General features: G+C 52.1%; 1 protein-coding gene across 1 annotated transcript in view; it reads left to right on the plus strand.

Moving 5' to 3' along the window:
• Nucleotides 1-17,428, plus strand: part of SIM2 (SIM bHLH transcription factor 2) — a 51,976-nt gene that overhangs the window by 15,769 nt on the left and 18,779 nt on the right. The window contains exons 4-7 of the mRNA XM_059164707.1: nucleotides 3,607-3,715; nucleotides 7,788-7,873; nucleotides 9,838-10,037; nucleotides 14,829-14,935. Coding sequence (XP_059020690.1) covers nucleotides 3,607-3,715; nucleotides 7,788-7,873; nucleotides 9,838-10,037; nucleotides 14,829-14,935 — 502 coding nt within the window. The remainder of the gene's footprint in view (nucleotides 1-3,606; nucleotides 3,716-7,787; nucleotides 7,874-9,837; nucleotides 10,038-14,828; nucleotides 14,936-17,428) is intronic.

Below are 17,428 nucleotides of genomic sequence, written 5' to 3' on the forward strand. Positions count from 1 at the left end.
ATGACCTGAGCTGAAGGCAGAGACTTTTTAACCCCTGAGCCAGCCAGGCGCCTGTTTTATTGAACTTTTTAAAAACAAGTGTGGGAGTAACAAATCTGGCAGTGTTTATTATTTTTGCTTTTAAATGAGTAATCATGGTGATCCTTGCTGTCAGACTTCAGGACCAAAAAGTGAGAGAGAGAACCACGAAATCCAAGTTGTGTCCTCAGCTCACAGTCTGAGTATGGGGAAACAGAGTAAGACTACAGGCTTGAAAATTCTCCCTGGTCTATGTGTACATAGTGATACATAATAATTCATGTAGCCAGATTCAGATCTGTTTGGAAGAGGCAGAGTTGCTGAAGCACTCTTCACCCACGCAAGTTTATTAGGTGGTTCGTTCCATGGGTTTTGGTTTATGTAATTAATTTACTTATATTGGAAGAAGGGGGGGAAGCCCCCTGTATACCCGCTGTGTATTTCCGTGGACTCTTGGAAGCATCCCTGTGTTGAAATTTCTTCACCAGAGTCACGTATGTTACATAGCCTCTAGGTAACTAATGCAAATTTTCAAATAACTGTAGATATGTGTGAAATGGCCGTTTATAAGACATGTAAAGGAAAATATAATATTGGAGATTGTGGCCGGAACTACAGCCGTAAAAATAGCCATGGCATTGTTTGGGGCCATAAGACCTAATCCTTTCACTTTGGAAATAAAGAGAAAGGACAACGTTTTATGTTTGTTGACATAACTTGAACTCTGAAATCCAAACCATCTTCTTTTTTTAATGCTTAATTTACCATAGTCAGCAAAACACCCAAAGCAGAGTAATGTGTGTTTCCCCTTCCAACCCAAAATATATCCATTTAGTGCAGTATTTATCATATGTAGTTTTCTTGGCAGGAAGGAAAGCTATTCAGCAAAACATAAAAACGTTCTTAGTAGGAAAGCAATTCATTTTGTAGTTAGCAGGGTCTTACAAATACTAAACTATCGCATTGAGGTTCTGTTTTAATAAGGTTGATGTATGAGACCTGGGGAGTTTTATAGCGACAACCATAATTTTTTTTTTTGTGAGGTAGTCACATTTCTTCCAACCATTCAAAAGCAGGAATAGATATGTAAATACAGGAAACACCATGTCAACCATAATTTTGAGTCAAGGTCAGCCCTGTTTTATCATTCCAAAATTTGTTCTTTAAAAACATTTCCGTTACGTGAAGACCACTTTACTTCCTGGGCAGGCTTGGAGTTTATAATTGAAGCAAGGATTCAGAAAATCAAGCCTCTTAAATCATGGACTTTCTCTGTCTTCTTCATTCTCCAAATGCATGTGGTGAGAATGGGGTCTTTGAGGACAGATGAAGCTACTTTGGAATTAAAACGCGAGTCGAATCCTTATAAGGACAGTTGCAAATGTTCTTGCGAGTACATAAATATACTTTCTCTGAAGAGACATGGGGTACTTTTTTCTGATGAAGAACTTGGAGCAAACCAGAATGCTCCTTTTTTCCCCCTAAAAACGTGGGTAAGGGAGAAATGATAGACCTGCAAACAAAAAATTCTCATTATTTTTTCATTTTAAAAATAAGCCATTGAAATTGTGAATCAATTTTTTTAAAAAAACTCCCTTATTGATTAGTCTGTCGCTCTCCACATGACAGAGTTTCACAAGGAATTTCTGTCACTGGCTTCAGGAAAAGAGGACATGGTCCTGTCCCGAAGGGCTGACTTAGCACTTGCTGGTTTATCGAGATTTTTTTAAGGATGAAATGATTTGAAAGATGGCTATGTAGTTCTTAATCCTTACTGTGTTTGATGAACTCACGTAATAACTTTGGTCACTGGCAAATCCCCTTTAGGGTCAAGTGGGGAGGGAGGGAGGCTCTCTGTATCACATGATTCTCTCTGTTCCTCTGTAGGCATAACATTGGCAAGAGACATCCCATGAATAATGCAGAAAACAGAACTGCCAAAGCCGTTTCAGGGACAAGATTACTTAGCAGGCCAGAAACCTAATTTGTTCTGAATAAAATGGTAACTCCTATGTCTTAACAAATGGCAAGACCTGGCTCAGAGGACTGGGGTAAATTCCGTCACCTCTCCATGGCCGCTCAGTCCCAGGGAAGGAGCTGGTGGCCCTGATGCTAATTTGGAACAGTGGCTCCCAGGAGAAGCTGGGCCTCACGTTGCCTGGCTGCAGTTGTCCTGCTGCGTGAGGTAGCTGGGTCAGAGCTGCCCCCTGACTGGAGATCGTGTTGTCTCCACTCTGACGGAGACCAGGGAGCCTCCCAACAAAACACACACGGCACGATGCACTTAAAAATAACAAGGGGGTGCTTGGGGACAAGACTGCCTTTGCTCTTTTAGCTTGCCCTCTCCCTGTGAGGCAGAGCTGAGAAAGACAGACGGAGTCGGAGTCGGACCTGCCCATGGCTCCCTGCCCCCCGAGGGCAGTTTTCTCACGCTCTCAGTTTCCATCCCCCTGGGCCGTGGGGATCCTTCAGGGATGCTTCAGGCCGTGGTGGAAGAGAGATCCCTGCCCTGGGCTCCCCCTGCCTCGCTCTTCTTGTCTGCAGCTGCATCTCTAAGACAGGGCCCGCCCACCACTGCTCAGAAGGCCCTTCTGATGGTCTTAGTCTCTGGAACATTCTCTGGCACCGCCCATCTTGGAACGATGGGCCATTGCATCCTGGCCAGGGCATCCTGGCCTATCGTGGCACTTATGTTTGGGAGAACAATAGGAAAGTTCTCAAACTTCGGCACTGAATCGCCAGGAACCTCTGTGGAACAGTCGTCATGCTGGTGTTGTCCTAGAGAACCCTGTCCCTGCAAAGCAGGGTCCTGTCCCACACGCACGTGGGCTCGAGGCCTGCTGTTGTGTCCTCTGCAGGGTGTGTACCTGGAATTAGGTGGTGTCCAAGGGCTGGGGTCACGACCCCCGGAAATAACCACTGTGTCACTTGGCTGTCTGGAGCAGGCCCAAAGTCCCCACAGGTCACACCGCTGCCCTGCCGCACCCGTGGGCGGGAGCCATCGGGTGACCAGTCACCCCAGAGTCAGAGGGCTGGGACACGTTTCTGGCAACGTGAAAGAGGCCTGGCGGTGCCCGAGGGGCGCAGCTTGGAGCTGACGGAGAAAGGGCCCCTGTGGGAAGGCGAGGTCTCCTCAAGGGCAGTGGAGACCCTGCGGGTCACTCCTGCTCAGTCTTGGAGAGGACACGACTCGTGCAGGGACCACAGTCTGGACTTGGCAGCTGGTGTCCCGGCCGGCCAGGCCCCTCTGGCTCCACCCGGGCCCTGGCTCTGGTCTGTTGTAAGCTGCCTCTTGTGTAAAGGACCCTGCCCGGGGCCGTGTCGGGTGTGTGGGGGGTCACCCACCTGCAGGACACACCTTTTCATCCTTCCTGTCCCAGGTCCTCCTGCTCAGGACCGTCCCCGCGTGGTGGATGGTTCAGAGCGCAGCTCGATGCAAGACCCATGTTTCTGCATGTGGAGAGGGTGTGGGCTGTGAGCAGAGGTCGGAGCTGTGGCCCTGGATGTGTCTCCCTAACGCGCACCTTCCCCTCCCCGACCCGCGCGGCCCCGGGAGGATTTCTGACCCCTCCCTTCCCTCTGTGGCAGGTGGAGCTCACCGGCAACAGCATCTATGAATACATCCATCCTTCCGACCACGACGAGATGACAGCCGTACTAGCAGCCCACCAGCCCCTTCACCATCACCTGCTCCAAGGTATTTCCTCCAGACGCAGAGAAACCAGAATGAAAACCATACCACGCTCTTCTGCGTCACTCGAGGGTTTGCTTCCCGCGCTGCCAGGGGGAAACGTGACTGGGGCTGCCCAGCTGGGCCTCCCCAACACACACGCAGCGTGGGGGGTTTGCTTTCATGTCTCTGTCCTTTGAAGCAACACTATTGATCCCATGTCTCGTGCCAGAGACCAGGACAGGCGCTGGTGGGAGGTAAAGTGAAGCGATCAAGATGTGCTCTTGGTTCAGAATTCCAGGAACGCACGTCTGTCCCTGGGCTTCCTGACCAGAGGGTCCCTGGTAGAACTCAGGGGGTCTGTGAAACGGCGCGGGGAGAATGTCATCTTTACTCTGTCTGCTTGGAATGCAGCATTTCCTTTGCTTACGGACTATGGGCCTTCTCACTCTCACTCTGCCGGTGGCTTCGCCAACCACGAGTCACACACATTCTTCATTTCACTTCATAGTTCTCCCAGGTGTTGAATCACTTACGCTCATCGCGACTTCAGGATTCCGGGAGTTACGAGGCCAGCTGCTGGCTGTTGTTATTTAATGTGTGAATAAAGCAGCACATTTATAACAAAATCACCACTTGTTTTATTGCCAAAAAATATTATACCAAAAATACTTTGGTAACTGTTTTAATACAATTGGTTCCATTTGTGATCTCTTATACTTTTATCTTCTGCACTTAAAAGCATTATTCTGGGGGCGCCTGGGCAGTTCAGTCAGTTAAGCCTCTGCCTTCGGCTCAGGTCATGATCCCAGGGTCCTGGGATCGAGCCCAGCATCCGGCTCCCTGCTCTGGGGGAAGCCTGCTTCTCCCTCTCCTACTCCCCCTGCTTGTGTTCCCTCTCACTGTCTTTCTCTCTCTCTCTCTCAAATAAATAAATTTAAAAATATTTTTTTAAAAAAGATTTTATTTATTTCTTTGACAGACAAAGATCACAATTAAGCAGAGAGAGAGAGAGGAAGGGAAGCAGGCTCTCTGCTCAGCGGGGCTTGATCCCAGGACACTGGGATCATGACCTGAGCCAAAGGCAGAGGCTTTAACCCACTGAACCACCCAGGCGCCCCTAAAAAATCTTTTTTAAAAAAGGTTTTATTTATTTGACACAGAGATAGAGAGCACAAGCAGGCAGAGCATCAGGCAGAGGAAGAGGGAGAAGCAGGCTCCCCGCTGAGCAGAGAGTCCGATGGATCCCAGGGGCTAGATCCCAGGACCCTCAGATCATGACCTGCGCGGAAGGCAGACGCATAACTGACTGAGCCACCCAGGTGCCCTTAAATTTAAAAATCTTTAAAAAAAAAAAAAAGTTATCCTGGTTAGAAACCTAACCAAAGTAACTTCTGTGCCACGGCATGAATGAGTTAAGAAGCTCCCGTCCAGATGGAGGCAGGTCCACCTCCCCGGCCTGGCACGACATGGGGACACGATCCCCCACCTGACCATCCCATTACTGAACAAGGAGGGATCGGGGTCCTACCACCATACGCGCGTGTCAGGACATAACGTGTGATTGTTCGGGGGAGGATGTGGAACACATCGTCACACAGATCACTCCCTAAGTTACAGTCACCGTGCATGCTAGGAAGACAGCCTTGTTCTGGGGTGCTGGCCCTGTAACCCCCTCTCTCTGACAAGCCAATGACCCCAACCAGCATGACGCTCAGTGGATCTCTTGTCTGCTGGGGACTACAGCATCCCAGCTGGGCCAAAATTCCCCACAGAAAAGAATGCAAAAGCAGAGACCTCAAGCATGGTAGAGTGGGGTGGCCCACAGGTGGAAACGGCCTCCTCCTGCGAGGGGCTGTTCTAAGGCTAGAAGGACGGACGGCAGAGAGAGCACTCAGCTTGAAAATCACTGCAGGTACAGCTCTTGGCTCCCGTGTTCTCAGCCCCAGACGTAGTCACTGGGCGTCTTTTCCTCACTGAGGAGAGGGATTGCTGTGCTGGTTTCTGGGATGAGGTGGGGGCTTCCTTGTAGCTATGGTCCGTAACTCTCTCTTTTTTAAAGATTTATTTATTTTATTTAAATATTTAAATAAATAAATATTTAAAATTTAATATTTAAAAATAATTATATTTATATGCATAAATATTTATTTATTTTATTTTATTTCAAGATTTATTTATTTATTTATTTGAGAAACAAAAAGAGACCGTGAGCATGCGATGGGGGGTGGGGGGCAGAGGGAGAGGGATAAGTAGACGCCCCACTGAGCAGTGAGCCTGATGTGGGGTTCAATCCGGGGCCTCGATCCCAGGACTCTGGGACCATGACCTGAGCAGAAGGCAGACATTTAACCAACTGAGCCACCCAGGCACCCCACTATGTTCTGTAACTCTTGAGTCCTTGCAAACAGTCTGGCCACCTCAGTGCACACAGATAAGCTCGGAAGAAGTAATTTCTAGCAAAATGAGGGCTGGCCGGGAATAGAGTACCTGAGTCTCATTCTTTTACTGCGCGGTTGTTTAATGCTGGAAAAGGCCGCAGGAGTCTTAGAGAACTCCTAAAAACATTGTGTTGTTATTGTTCTAGAAAGTTCCACAGTGTGTTAGTACGCAGGAATGGAATTTCTCCCACGAGCTCTGGTTTCATGTCAGCCTTCCATGTCATAGCTATAAATTGTTTATAAAATGACAGCAAACGGTATCTTGGAAACACCGTAAGACCCTTCCAATCCCAGTCCCCGTGGGGTTTATGTCTGAGGTGTAGCAACCACACAAGAGAAGCACGGCGCTCCAGAAGAGATGGGGATGCCACCCGACTATGCAAGGTCTGGGGTTCACGGACACTGGGACTGGTCCCCGGCTTCTTGTCCACAGAGCTGGTTTTCTGCCTCTGAGCTCCCCCCCTGCTGCTTCCTGGTTGTTGTGCTGTTGGCTTTTTCCATACTGGATGTTTCATTACTGGGTGAAGGTGTTTAGCCCTGAATGTCCACACCTCAGTGCATAGCTGGAAATGGTGCAGACAGGCAGGCGTGTTCCCGAGAAGCCTTTATGCCTCGCAGACCCTGGCCCGCTGCAGAGGAATTGTGGATAAATGTGGCCGCCCCTCTAGTGGGGGGGCAGGGCGGGGGACAAGGAGCCTCAGGGGCCATTCCCCTGCTCCCCCTGGGTAGGGGCAGGGAGCACTGCCTCCACTCCTAATGGTAACCTCTCTTTAAAAAATTAATTCATTAACTGCTACCAAGTAGCTGTTCATTAGGAGTGGACTGACCTCACCCTTACCCAGGGGCGTGGACGCATCATTCCCGAGAATGGGCGTCTGCTCACTGAAGCATGGGGTGTTTCCTTAGGGAACTCACTTGTATTTGCAATAGTGAGGTTAGAGATGGGTGGGTGAGGCCTTCGGACCAGCCAGGCAAAGACTGAATGGGGAGGGTCAGAGCCATCAGGAAAGGAGGGGTGGTCGGACTGGGGCTGTAGATGAGGGCAAAAGCTTTGATCTGGCCGACCGAGTGGGTCTGTTGGGTTCTTTTCCCCATTCCCTGGCAATCTCGGGCAGGATCGGTGCTCATGGGCACAGCTGGCAGGAGGCGCCCTGTGGCTGCCTCCCTCTGCCAGAGGACTGTGCCTGTGAGCCCTGACCTAGCATCCCCATCCCTGAGGAAGTCAGATGCCTCTGGGCCTTCCTGGCCAACTCAGACATCCTCCCCAGGGCTGGCCAAGGAGGTTCATTTGGCACCAGGCCTCTGCGCACCTGCCCGGAGGGGACAACGGACGTGTGAGCGGGGCTGGGCCTGCTGCTCTTAGAATTCTCAACATCGGCCCTGGGCTGGTGTCTCCCGAGTTCCCGCCATGGCCACGTTTCCGGCTGCCTACCTCTGGAGCACGTAGAAGCCACACCGGGACAGGGCCGGTCTCCCCACCCGACCTGGGGCCCAGCCGCAGGCGGAAGTCCCTGGGTCAGGGGCTGGGCGTTCTGGGATGGGGCCTCTGGCTGCCTGGTCTGGTCCTGAGGGTTGACTGAGGTCCTGAGGTCGTGGGGACAAAATCGGGGCAAGCATCACCAGACAGCTGGCCCATCTAACGCCACTCCTGCTTTCAGAGTATGAGATAGAGAGGTCGTTCTTCCTGCGGATGAAGTGTGTCTTGGCGAAAAGAAACGCGGGCCTGACATGCAGCGGATACAAGGTACGAGGAGCCTGGCGTGGCGGGAGGGAAGCGGGAGTCGGCGGTGGGTCTTTGCGGCTTTAAGGGTTGCTTCCCGTGCGAGAGCATCTGCAGACAGCACGCACCGGGACCCAGACATCTTGCCCTGCCCCAGGCAGAGCTAGTTTCTAGGGAGGCTGCTCGCCCCAGCTCCGGCAGCAGGTACAAGAGCTGGTGTCCCGCGAGGATATTCCAGGAGGACTGGATTTCATCGCATGAGACCAGGAATAAATGTGGGCAAGGGCAGAACTTTCCTTTCCCGTAGTTTCCTCTTTGCCCGGGTCTGTGCCCCTGGAGCCTCCGCCCTCTAGTTACTGAGAACCCGTATGGCGGGGTCGCAGGGACTATGCAGAGCACAGAGACGGTGCTCCTGCCCTGGAGCCTTTGACCAAACCCAGCGATGGCTGTGAGGTGCCTGACTAATGACAGAACCCGTACTGAGGGCCAGAGAGCTTTGGTCCACAGACTCTCATCTCCATCACCAGTCATCGCAGCCCGCGGAGGGGAGTCTTCCTGTCCCCACTTTATGGTCATTAGGGACACAAGCAGAGAAGGGACGAGACCAGCAGAAGGCCCTTGTGCTACGGGGCAGAGCTCCTCCCGGCTGCCTTTCTCTGCCAGACCTGGCCCCCTGCTCTGGCTCGCTCCAGAACTCAGGAGTCGGTCCCCTGACGCGTCCAGGGGTGCCGTGGTGCCTCCGTACCAGAGTCAGCCACTCCCGGGCGGACGGGCAGGTTGGGGGACGTCAGGGCTGAGCATCATCGCCTTCCGAGCTTCTGAGTCCTCTCTGGAGCCTGAAGTGACTGTTTCTCCCACCTCTGTCCTCTCTTTCCGGAATGCTGCCCCCTCTGCCCTCCTCCCTACCACAGCGGCTGCCTCCCCTTCAGCTTCTCCTCAGCACCCCCCCCCCCTTGGAACCCCACACTGAGCTCCTTCCTTTGACTTTGCCTCGCTCTGTTTTATAGTTTGAGGACACATTTCTTATCTGCTGACCCAGACTCGAAGCCCATTTCGACCAGGGGTGGAGAACCCCCGGCGCTGTCCTCTACCCAACAGACTTGGGTCTTGAGTTATGCCTGCCACTTTTTAACTGTCTCATCTTAAGCAGGACAGATCACCGACCTTGTCCTTGGTTTCCTCATCAGTAAGATAGGACAATGGACTGGACGGATTTTAAGATTTGTTGGGGCCCTAAAGAGTGAACGCATCCAGGAGTCCCGGAGGAACGTTTTAGAAAAGAGATTTTAAGATTTTAGCTGGTCACTGATTGGGATCCTTTCAAGATTTTACTGACTCTCACTTATACAAATGCTGCCAACAGTAAGGCTGAAGGTTGCACCAATGTTTCTGTCGGCCGTTTGAAACCCTGTACATTCTCTCCGGCATGGTTTTTGGCTATAACTATCACAGGTTTCCATAGAGCCATTCCAGCTTAGGTTCATTACAGGGCGATAGAATCTTGAGTTACAAACAAACAAAACAAAATAAAAATACATTAAGGGAAGACCCTTGATTCTACTGAAAGAATTCTTCATTTACTGGTGGAATGGTGTAGCTTGTCAAGTGATGTGTCAAGTTAACATGTTGTCAAATCGAGTTGCACCAGGAGGCGATGAGCATCGTGGAGCCAACGGTCAGCTTCCCACGGTGCTTTCATTGTGCCTCTGATGGTGACTTGGTGATGAGTTAATTATGGACAAATGCATTATGATTGGAGTCTTACCTTGTGGAGTTACTTGAGCAGAGTCAATTGGGTGAGACAACTCTTACATTCTATCATGATAGTTTCCTGAGAAAGAAGCATGTTGGCTCGACTGCTCAGTAGAGGCTGGGCTGGGCACTGTCCAGCACTCTCGAGAAGGCAGGCAGGCTCCAAGCCAGAAGGAGGGGGTGTCAGTCTGACCCCTGGGCACCCGGCGGCTGACTCTGCCCTCTGCTCTCCCCAGGTCATCCACTGCAGCGGTTACTTGAAGATCAGGCAGTATATGCTGGACATGTCCCTGTACGACTCTTGCTACCAGATCGTGGGGCTGGTGGCCGTGGGCCAGTCTCTGCCGCCCAGCGCCGTCACAGAGATCAAGCTGCACAGTAACATGTTCATGTTCAGGGCCAGCCTCGACCTGAAGCTGATCTTCCTGGATTCCAGGTGAGTTTGGCTTCTGCTGCTCCTGCAGAGTTCCGGAAGCCCCCAATGGTGGAAACTGCCCCGAGAACTCCCCTGTTAAGCCAAAATGTAAGGAAGAATAAGTCGTACTAAGAATGCAAGTGAGAGAGGTGCCTGGGTGGCTTGGTCATTTGAGTGTCTGCTTTTGGCTCAGGTCATGATCCCGGGATCCGGGGATCGAGCCCCGCATTGGGCTGCCCGCTCAGCGGGGAGCCTGCTTCTCCCTCCCCTTTACTGCTCCCCCTCCTCATGCTCTTTCTCTCTCTCAAGAATGTGAGTTAGAAAGCGATTTAGTGAACCGGTCATGAGTTGAAAGACCTGCTATCAGCCGTAGGCCTCAGGGCATAGCCGCTTCTCCAGGTACCAGGTTTTATATTATTTTATATTATTTACTTCTCCCTTCATCATCTCACTGGAGTAGGAACTGGCAATACGTGTTGTGGACACAAGTTTTTGAAGGCCCACGAGGTCGGGATTGTCTTGTATCTCCATGAAGTAGGTAGGACCTTACGATTGAAAGAACGTAGGAGTGTGGGTGGTGGGGCGGGGGGCTGCCCACGCAGGCCGGTGGGAGGCCATCCGAGCTGTGGCGGCCACCAGAGCTGAGGCTGCGAGCAGACCGGCAGCCTTCCCTGGGGAAAGCTGTGGCCTTGACCTCAGTGGGGGCCCCCGGCTGGCCCTGGACTGGGAGAGCACCCCCGGCGGGCGGGGAGGGTCAAGATGCAGTGGCTCCAGACCCGGCTCTCTCAAAAGTCCTTCCCCTTCTTACTTGAGGATGCCTGCCAGTCGGAAGGTCTGATCCTCGAGAGAAGGGAGCATGAACGAGGCAGAAGCACTGATTTGTGTTCGCTGGGCCCACGCCTGCTCGGGGGAGGGGGCTGCTGGAGCAGCCCACCCGTCCCCCAGGGCAGCCCAGCGGACTTCACAAGCCTGGAGGCCTCAAGCCTGTGGGGCTTCTCTAGGCTTCCCTTTTCTCGTCTGTGAAACAAGTCAGCCCTGCCCTGCCCACTGGGCTACCCACAGGCTGTTTAGAGCAAGTGAAATCTGAACCCAGACAGGAAGCATTTGTAAAAGTATAAAGCCTGATGGGCCTGCAGGGTGAGTCTCTCTGCCGCCTTATAGCCCCCTGGAGTCCTCAGCCGTCCTGGGAGGACTCGATGTTCAGAGACCCCACTTCTGCTTTTTGGTATGTGTGGCTAAGGTTTCTGGGCGAGAGTAGAGAGATACATCTATATGTTAACATACACACACACACATATATATATGTTAAATATATTGTTGTTGTTAAAATTTGTTGTTAAAATTTGTAGTTTTTTCCCCATCTTTTTAACTGTGGTAAAATATACATGCCATAAAATTGGTCATTTTAACCAGTTATGGGAGAAAACCACACATATTTGGTTAGGGCTGGGAAGAGAAGACGCCAGTTAGCTTAGTTCCTCGTTAGCACACCTCAGAACCTCAGAACCCTGCAAAGGTAGAGAAGTGACAAGGGTTGACATGATGGACTTGGCCTTTGTGCTCCCAGGAGCTCCAAGCAGAGTACGCATAACTCTTTGGGGGAAGGAGGCCGGCCCCTTTGGGCAGGAGACGCTGACAAAGGCTGTTTCCTGTTTCCTGCGGGGAAGACTGGCACCTGCCTGGAGGGGGGAGGGGGGGCGGGGGGGGGGTGCTGGCCGGCGGGGGGGGGGGGGGGGCGCTGCCTGGGGTGTGGCGGAAGTGCCAGCAGGCAGTGGTGGGAAGGGGTTCTTTCTGGATTCAGGAGCCACTTTTAAAAGTGAACTGAAAAGAGTTCCAGTCCTCCAGGTTCACTATTTCAGACCCTTGGGGGAGGCTCTCCCTTGTTATGTCTGTCTCCTCCTTTAGTTTTCCTTTGAGGGCTCCAGGAAAAGCCTCTGAGGCTCAGTGAATTCTCTAGAAGATGAAAGAGTGAGGTGTCCCCGGAGAAGAGACTTCAGGTCTTAGATGGCTCAGTGCATGCAGCTTTGAAACAAAAATGACGAACGGAGGGCTCTGCGGAAGAGGGCGTACAACGTGAGCTGACAGGCCAGACTGCTCGGGGAGGGAGCCTCAGGCATGGGCTTTCTTGAAGGCCAGCAACCTTCCACCTCAGTGTGAGGGCCAGACCCCTGAGGTGAGTAGGAAAGAAAGACTGTGAACTTGCAGAAGACATCCTGTCTCTGCAGAAGTCCCCGAGGTTCTCCCAGCTAAGTACCAGGAAGCTTCTAGCAAAGCTTCTGAAGTCCAGTCATCTAAGAGATGCTTAAGAGAGAGATGAGCTGGAGATTTCTTCACCCCACTCTGGTCTCTGGTCCATTGTAGCTCGGTCTCTGAGAGGTCTCTGGGCTGGGGGACAGAGGGGCTGGCCCAGGACCCAGAGGTCAGCAGAATGGCCCGGCGGGGTGAGAGATGTCAGCTCCTGCATCCAAACCCCAGAGGCCACTGTGTGGGCTTGGCTTGAAGCCCAGCAGCCCTAGAGTCACAGGGGCCTGGGGGGTGGCCCCTGGGCCCCCCCACCCAGTGTAATCCCAGACACAACTGAACTCAGCGTAACCTGAAATTTGGTTCATAGGAGTTTTGCGGTATTTCACTTTGAAACTGTAGCTGGTGCTTTTGCTAAGGATGGGTGAACCCAGCCATGTTTGGGGTTTGGCAAATCCGTCTGACAGGTCTTCAGACACTGGAGGTTTGGAAAAAACCAGGAGGGCATGCTGCCAGACCCTTCTCTTTCCCTTTAATTTTTAAAACCAGTGTGCACTTTGATGAGAAACTTAATACATGTGTTTCTGATTCATTTACACGTTCGGGGCCGTTGTTCTGTAACTTTGCTTCCAAAGGGTCTGGGAAGCCTCTTTCATCCCCACACCGTAGAGATGCCTGGTTTTCTTTCTGGGGGGATGCCAGGTCTCAGTTTTCCTCCCACACAGTTCGACTCCAGTGGGGCCTGAAGCTCTAGGTGGCCCTTAGACACGTCCCCCGAGCCCTGAAAGGCTGTGGCAAGTTCCTTTTCCACCTACCTCCAGCTCCATCTCCTTCCCACCCTGGAGGAACACCATGGAAATGTGTACACCAAATAGTGAGTAATTCCAGGGAAATATGAGGCTCCCGGAGATTTACAACCCGAAGCCCGCACAGAACTCAACAGAAAGGGGAGCAGGTTACAGAATGAAAGTGAGGTCAAGTTTCCCTGTTTCATTTCTAGCCAACATTTCAGACAGAAATCAGCGGGACTCCCAGTCCGGGCCCCACCTCTAACCCCCAGAACCGCCTCCCTTCCCTTAGAATCCTTCTCTCCCGCCTCTTTCATCTGTTCTTGAATATCTGTCACCAAGACGTTAGGGCCACCTCCTCCAAGGGCACAGCTCCCAGCTCAGCTGCCCAGGGCCTGAGGGGCAACACCGTTGCCGCCTGCCCTTTTCACCTCCGGAGGGAGTAATCCGAAGGCCAGTGATGATGTGGGCTTGGACCTTTGAGGGCTGTTTTTCCTCACAAAGCTGATGTGGGGCCTCTTGAAGAGAATCTTCATTCCTGGGGCTTGATGAGAACAGAGAGGTGACAATGGCAGGAAAGTCCAGGGACATGCTGCCCTTTCGTCAGCAGATTGAAGGTTTACCTTGCAGTCATGCTATTTGTGGGGGCTGTTCTACTGTTTTCTGGGGGCTGCACCACCATGCTCCACTCATAGGAGGGGTCACTGGCTCCAGCTAGTCTGAATGAGCCACTGCCCAACCAGGGCGTCCTGAGACCACGGCATCCGGCAAGACATCAGGGCTCACACACCCCGTAGCCCACCTCCGGATGTGGATACCTCCCAGGTGGCCAGCAGTGGGTGAACAGCCAAACCTAATGTGATATCTACATGCGCTAGAACATTACCTAACCGTGAAAACGAACCACCTCTATCACAAGCCACAGCATGGGCAAACCCTGAAAACATGATGCCAGGTGAAAGAAGCCAGACAAAGGGACGTATGCCACAGCATTCCACCCCTCTGTGATACCTGCTTTTTAAAATTTTTGTTTGTCAGAGAGGGAGAGTGATCGCACAAGCAGGGGGAGTGGCAGGCAGAGGGAGAAGCAGACTTCCCGCGGAGCAAGGAGCCCAAAGTGGGGGACTCAATCCCAGGACCCCAGGATCATGACCTGAGCCAAAGGCAGCCGTTTAACCGACTGAGCCACCCAGGCACCCCACTTGTAAGATATCTAGAATAGTAAGATTCATAGAGACAGAGGGAGAGTGAGGGTTACCTGGGTGCAGTGGGGAGTTCTGGAACTGGAAAGGGTGCTGGTCCGACAACGTTGTGGATGTAGTTATTGCACTAAATGTACACTTAAAAATGGTTAAAATGGCAAAGGTTTTCTACTATGCATATTTTACCATAATAAAAAAACAAAGGTTCCCATTGGACTGTCACCCAAAAGCTCCAGGAGAGTGGGTCTTTCTCCCACTATCGGCATCAAAGTTCAGGTGTAAGCGCCCCCAGAGAAGCTTGACCCCAAAAAAGGAAAACATGTTAAGCCATCAAATGTTCTTCTAGACGGTGGTTTCAGAAGAACATTCCCGCTCACAAACACTGCTACATCCTGCACCGGGCTAGAGTTCAAAGACTGTCTTCTTGTAAAAAAGATCATTCTTGGTTTCCAAAACCAACATCAACCCCCCTCCCCTGAGCCTTTTAGCACTTGATTCGTTGGCCAAACCAGTATTAGTTTAAATGAAAGGCGATCAGCAGAGCCGCGTAACCCACGGAGCCACTGTCCCCCTCCCCCCAGGGTGACCGAGCTGACCGGGTATGAGCCGCAGGACCTGATCGAGAAGACCCTCTACCATCACGTGCACGGCTGTGACGTCTTCCACCTCCGCTATGCGCACCACCTCCGTGAGTACAGCTCACTTGAGCAGATGCTGGGCTGTGGGCGGGGCAGCCGGGGTTTGGGCGGAGCCGGGAGGCCCTTGTCTGGTACCATGGTCATCCGCTGTGCACACGTGAATTTTAAAAGTCCTGCGCACTCCATCCACCCCTCCATTAAGCACAGCTACGGGTCCGATCTCAGCCGTGCAAGCTCACCTTCCGGTGATGTGGCGGGGTTGGAGATGGTGGAGATGTGGGTTGGAGATGGTGGATTTACAACCTGAATGTCTCTGTGACATCTGGACACCGGCTGCAAATGAGGGCAACCAGCGAAAGAACCAGCACATACAGAGTCCTTACTATTGTCGGGCACTGGTTTAAGTGGTTAAATATGTTGCCAGCCCCGTGAGGGAGCTTCTCCTGTTCATAGCTTTCTTTCACTGCTGAGGAGGAGCTGAGGTTCAGAGAGGTTCCGCCACTTGCCTGGGGTCACACAGTGAGAGGCAGCAGGCAGTCTCTGACCGCTGTCCACCACCTGGTTGGCAAGCTCAGGGGAGACCCCAGGTTTCCAGGGTGGGGAGAAGTCAGCATGGAAAGAGGGAATAATCAGTATTCGATTCGCCAATGCAGACCGTTGGGTGAACATCTGCGTGGCACCGGGGTGGCCTCAAGTCACTGAAATGTTTAAAAAAGTGACACTTTTCTTCCGGAATTGGCATGGAGCAGGATACCTCATCTTCTCATGGTCCAGCCTTCCGTGCCAATGGCCGGCGCAGGGGTGCTTGGTAAGGGGGTGGAGAAGCTTAGAGGAGCCGGATCTTCTCCTGCCCCCATTCTCGCTTTGCTTTGTGTTGATGAGGAGGCGTTCGAGGACAAGTGGCTGGTGTCAGGCTGAGGGTGGACGGCAGGTCAAGGACTGCTCGCTCTGGCCGCATCGTCTGCATGCCCAGCCGTCTCTCATCCCACTGGGCATGGCAGTCACTAGGGTGTCGCTAGGCAGACTCACACAGCTTCTTGCTGCTCCCTTTTGATTCACAACAGCGAGGAGAGGTCGCCGTGCATGGACAGACTCAGAGTTGTGAGCCGCCTTTATATTTCTTGTGTTTCAATAACCAAATCGTGATACAAACATCCCTGTCGTTCTTGAAAGCAGCTTGGTCAGGAAGCAAGTGCTGACCATTTGGACGGGATCTATAGGTTGGCCTCGTTCCTACGGGGGCTGGTACAGGGGTAGGGAGTGTCGATTACAGAATGAGTTATTGGGGAGACTTGCTTGGCAGAGAGTAAGCTGAGAGTATGTGCTCTAGAGTCACGAGAGTGGTCGGGAGATGAAGAGGCATCTGCTTTGAGGGTGTGGAGCAGCAGCATCACCACGGAACAATCTAGAAGGGAAGAGAGGCTTGAGGGTCCTCATCTCCACACCGCCGGGGGGATACCTAGGAGGGACATTCCTAGTCACCACCACTGCAGGTGGGGAAGGCAGGCAGCTGCTCGGAGAGCCTCCACCCCACAGGTCCGCAACCCCCTTCTATGGAGGCAGGAGCTCGTCAGGACCCTGATACCCAGCAAGCCCTGATATCCCCCCAAATTACCTGCAGGAAGAGTTGCTCCTCAAAGTGGGGCTGTACTGGAGGACATTAGGCCTCTAAGCCCGGAGAATGAAAACTTATGGAATTAAAAGTCTTCATTTTAAATCTCATTAAAAAAAAAGATTTTATTTATTTATTTGACAGAATGAGATCACAAATAGGCAGAGAGGCAGGCAGAGAGAGAAGAGGAAGCAGGCTCACTGCTGAGCAGAGAGCCTGATGCGGGGCTAGATCCCAGGACCTTAGACCATACCTGAGCCGAAGGCAGAGGCTTTAACCCACTGAACCACGCAGGCGCCCTCATTCTTTCTTTCTTTCTTTCTTTCTTTTTTTTTTTTTTTAAGATTTTATATATTTGTCAGAGAGAGATAGAGAGAATGCACAGCAAGTGGAGCACAGGCAGACGGAGAAGCAGGCTTCCCACTGAGCAAGGAGCCTGATGTGGGGCTTGATCCCAGACCCTGGGATCATGACCTGAGCCAAAGGCAGATGTTTAACTGACTGAACCACCCAGGTGTCCCTTAAATCTCATTTCTTATCTCTTTTGCTGCCTGGCTCATAGAGGGGAGCAGGGATTTTTTTTTTTTTTCCAGGGGAAATAAATATAATTTGTGCTTTGGAAATGTAATAAAAGCCACAGTGATGATCAGCGTGAGGCTGTTGTGACCCCGACACGTCTGGATGCTTTTCATGTGTCCATTCTGACCTTTCGTCATTGAGGGGAGCTGGGCGGCCCTTATGCCCATTGCCCAGCAGAGCAGATGAGCCCCAGGGGTGGAGGCCTGCGGCCGGACAGCAGCTGAGTCAGATAGGACTGGGGTCCAGGCTTGCTTGGCTCTCAAGCCTTGAGCGTTTTCCGCCACAAGGTGGCTCTTAGACGTGGAGACATGGGTCCGTCTTTGCTGCATCAGGAACCCCAATCTTCCCAAAC

Source organism: Mustela lutreola, chromosome 2 (genome assembly GCF_030435805.1).
Source record: "Mustela lutreola isolate mMusLut2 chromosome 2, mMusLut2.pri, whole genome shotgun sequence".
NCBI lineage: Eukaryota > Metazoa > Chordata > Mammalia > Carnivora > Mustelidae > Mustela > Mustela lutreola.